The following is a 4084-nucleotide window of genomic DNA, read 5'->3' on the forward strand; positions in this document are numbered from 1 at the left end:
TAGGAGTCAGTTGTTAACGTCTCTCTCTCTCTCTGTGTGTGTGTGTGTGTGTGTGTGTGTGTGTGTGTGTGTGTGGTCAGGTCAGTGCTGGTGTGTGGATGAAGAAGGAGAGTTCATCCCCGGGTCTCTGCGCCGCTCGCTCCGTCTGCCGCACTGTAAGAAAGTATTCACACCCGGAAGTGGATCGGTTCGTCTTCCTGTCGGTTTTTTCTGATTAAAACTTTTTCCTGCTGAAGGTCGGAGTCGCTGCCAGAGAGCGGAGGCTCACTCTCTGCTCTCTGATTGGATGAAAGCCTCTGACATCACCACCGCCTCGCCTTACCACCCACAGTGTGAGCAGGTAACACACACACACACACACACACACACACAGACAGAGCTCACTGTGGGTCATTGTTGGCCAAAGCGTGGGCCAGGGGCCATTTTCAGTCCTCAATATGATTTTGTGTGGCCTTCAAAGAAATTTCTTCCAATATTAGAGCTTTCAAAGAAAACACTTAAAAATTAGAATGTGAATAAATAAATGCATTTCAAATATTAAGCCCTGCAAAATTTCTCAATCAAAAGATGAGAGTGAGTTACGATGTGTCTGAAATAATTGTACCTACATTCATGCGTTTCTGTTATTGCTTTTACATTTTATTGTATCAATTAATTTTTTCAAATTTTCTTCACATTCTATATATTCAAATAATTTTTTTAAGATTTTTTATTTTAAAATTTTATCTTTTCAAATGTGATTTTTTTCATGTGAAACATGTTTTTTCAAACGATTGTTTTCTATTCTTTTAAAAAAGTTTTTTTCCAGATACTTTTCACATTATTTTGTTACATTTTACTTTAAAAAAAATCAGATCAAGTTTTCAAATTGGTTCTTTTCTATTTGCGTTTTACAGTTAAGACTCTGGGGGCTGGACTTCCTCTGAAAAGTGGCGCTAAGACACATTTCTCTTTGTCTGAGTGAACATCAGCTGTGGAAGCGTCTTGAAAATATTTTGAAGAACAGATGATTGATTAAATAAAGACAAATTGGGATTTACAAAAATCCTGAAAATCGTAACGCAGAAACAAAATCTGTGAACTGAAGATGAACCGTTGTCAGATCTTTGAACTCAAAATCTAAACTGTGTATTGATTTTTTTCTCCAAACTGTAATATAACCTGCATTTCTGTATTTGCTGCCATGCATCGTTTTGTTTGTCTCTCCTGTTTTAATAAAGGTTGAATTGTTTTCCTGTTTTCAGGATGGCCGTTTCTCTGTGCTGCAGACAGGGGGCGCTGCAGGCTGGTGTGTGAACCCGCTGACAGGAGAGACGCTCCAGACGGCGTCCCAGAGCGCCGCCGGAGAGCTGACCTGTAAGCACACACACACTCAGGTGCAGTGTGCTGCCTGCGGTGCATTCAGGGTGGCTCTGTAAACTCGGTGCTGCCTTCAGGTCCCAGCTGGTGTGAGCTGCAGCGGCTCCGCTGTCGCCCTGACGGCTCCTTCGACCCACTGCAGTGTGATGTCACTTCTTGTTGGTGCGTTTCTGAGGACGGACAGGAAGTGGCCGGGACCCGATCGCTGCGACAAACGGGACGCACGCCGTCATGTGACCGTGAGTCTGAACCTGGGCTGCCCCTTGCTGGACGAAGGTGGAACTGCAGCTCCGGCTCCTGATTGGTCCAAATGTTTGCTCTTTATGTGCAGGTCCTCTTTGTCCCGCCCCCAACATTACCCATGGTGCACTGGTGTGCCATCCAGCGGCTGATGGTCGGCAGAGCTGTGACCTTGTCTGTCACCATGGTTACCAGAACTCACTTCCTGTTAGCAGTTTCCTGTGTAGCATTAAGAGTCGCCAATGGGACGAAGGAGACAAACCTCTGAGTGGAGCCTGTCAGAGTGAGTCAGTCAGGTTTTATTTTGTTTTATTTATCTTTTTGGTAATGTGATATTTATCGATATAAATTTAATCTGGTTTAATTTTAAATGAGTTGAGTAATCTGGAGTAATTTGGTTTAATCTGAAATCTGTGTGTGTGTCTCTGTGTGTGTGTGTGTCTCTCTGTCTGTGTGTGTGTGTGTGTGTGTCTCTCTCTGTCTGTGGGTGTGTGTGTGTGTGTGTGTGTGTCTTAGTCTCCCAGCCCCTCCAGTCTTTGTCTTCCTCTCAGATCTGGTCGCTCTCCGTCTCTTGCTCTCGTATCAGCGGTTTGTCGTCTCTGCTGTTCAGCCTCGTGGCCAGCAGGGGGCTCTGCTCTGCTCAGGTGAGCTGGATCTGATGAAGTTGGGTGGCCCGGTTGGTTCTGAACCGGTTCTGACCCGGCTCGTTTCGTGTCTCAGCTCCCGTCGGGTCGGTCCGTGGCGCTGTGCGGCGACTCGGCGGTGGGTCTGTGGTGCGACGCCGGCGACTCGGTGAGGCTCACGCTGCGCTGGACCGCTGACCTCTCCGACCTCACGACCTCTGACCTCCCTCACCTCCATCACATGGGCGAGTATTCCTTAAACAGAGACTCAAATTTCAGCTTCTCTGTCACTAAGCGTCAGATCAGATATCAGTGGGAACATTCTAGGTTTTTAATTAAAACTTCAAATTGACAGATTTCTGATGAGCATCAAATATCATCTCAGTGTTTTAGTTGACAGATTCAGTTCAGAAACAGAAACTCTCCATAAATTTACAGATTTAAATTCAAACTCATCATAGTTACAATAAGTAACGTTTGCTTTAGCAGAGAAAAACTACAATAAACTTCCATTAAATAATAAATGGGATTAAAGTCATTTTGTGTCATTATTTGTAAGTATTAAAAACGATAGATGTGAAGAGGAGGTGTATTCATTTCGCTCTGTATTTATGTATTTATGCTCCGTTTTGGGAATTTTGCTGATTGTTCAGATGCCATGGATTCAAAGTCAAACCTTTTTTCTAGAAATGTCGTTTCTTTTAGCAGATCTATTTTCATAATTCCAACTTGTTAAATGTTTTGGTTAATTAGAAGACAGCTGCATTAGAATATGTGCAGTGTGTGTCAGAAAAGCTGATTTATTGATTTATTGATTAAATGATCCTGTTTTTATTTTTTCCGTCAGTGATATTCCTGAATGAATCCAGACTTTTGGAAGGAGTTCAGGGAATTCTGGGTAATCTCCGCTCCATGCTGACATCTGACCCCGAACTGGTCTCGGTGGCGCCGCCAACCTTTGGCTGTTCCCATGGTTACCGGCTGTCCAGCGACGGCGCAGGCTGCGGTGAGTGAGGCGGTTTGTCCCTGCGGGCCTCCGTCCGGCGCAGGCTCACGGTTCCATTGTTTCGTTTCCAGTCGTCTGTCCTGCCGGCAGCTTCTACCAGCAGGGGGCGTGTCTGCTCTGCCCTCAGGGAACCTATCAGGAGCTAGAGGGGCGGGACTTCTGCACCAGGTGTCCCAGAGGCTCCTCCCCTGCAGGCGCTTCAGCAGCCAATCAGTGTGAGTCTCTGAAGGAAAAATTAAAAACTCGCTTCCTGTTTTATTGATGCTCCAGTGTTGCTCACCTGCTCTCAGGTGAGTTACTAACCTCTTTCCTCACCTGTCTGCCTCTCAGGTGAGACGGACTGCGAGAGGAGGGGCCTGCGCTGTTCGCAGAGCGGCGACTTCCTGCTGGCTCAGCCCAACTTCCTGTCTGGGGGCTGGAGGTGTGTCAGCAACGAGGGGGTGGAGCTTGAGTGGACGAGCCGGGAAGAGCGTCTGACGGATGAGGAGTGCTCAGGTGAGGCGGCCCGGCAGCCAATCAGAGCGCAGCTCTCCGAGGTTCTGACCCGCTTTCTGTCGTTCAGTTCTCACCCGGTTCCAGGCTGTTCCTGAGTCGGACCTGATGGTCGGGGCTGGAGACCAGGACCAGAACCAAACCAGGACCAGAACCAAACCAGGCCCAGAACCAAACCAGGACCAGGACCAAACCAGGACCAGGACCAGAACCGGTTCTGGTTTGGGTTGTGAAAGTCCTGTGATTGTCTCAGCATGTGCAGTGGAGCCGTCCTGCCACCATGTGGCGCTGTTCGACAGGCGGACCCGCTGTGACCTGTACAGCTCTCTGAATGCTGTCTGCAGCGCCTCCCAGCAGGTAAGCA

General features: G+C 47.5%; 1 protein-coding gene across 1 annotated transcript in view; it reads left to right on the forward strand.

The window, feature by feature from the left end:
• Positions 1-4084, forward strand: part of tg (thyroglobulin) — a 29978-nt gene that overhangs the window by 9133 nt on the left and 16761 nt on the right. The window contains exons 14-25 of the mRNA XM_016663425.1: positions 81-155; positions 237-340; positions 1245-1356; positions 1437-1598; positions 1691-1882; positions 2116-2243; positions 2320-2467; positions 3070-3228; positions 3300-3443; positions 3559-3723; positions 3791-3906; positions 3940-4077. Of these exons, the coding sequence (XP_016518911.1) occupies positions 81-155; positions 237-340; positions 1245-1356; positions 1437-1598; positions 1691-1882; positions 2116-2243; positions 2320-2467; positions 3070-3228; positions 3300-3443; positions 3559-3723; positions 3791-3906; positions 3940-4077 (1643 nt within the window). The remainder of the gene's footprint in view (positions 1-80; positions 156-236; positions 341-1244; positions 1357-1436; positions 1599-1690; positions 1883-2115; positions 2244-2319; positions 2468-3069; positions 3229-3299; positions 3444-3558; positions 3724-3790; positions 3907-3939; positions 4078-4084) is intronic.

Source organism: Poecilia formosa, unplaced genomic scaffold (genome assembly GCF_000485575.1).
Source record: "Poecilia formosa unplaced genomic scaffold, Poecilia_formosa-5.1.2 Scaffold420, whole genome shotgun sequence".
Taxonomy (NCBI): domain Eukaryota; kingdom Metazoa; phylum Chordata; class Actinopteri; order Cyprinodontiformes; family Poeciliidae; genus Poecilia; species Poecilia formosa.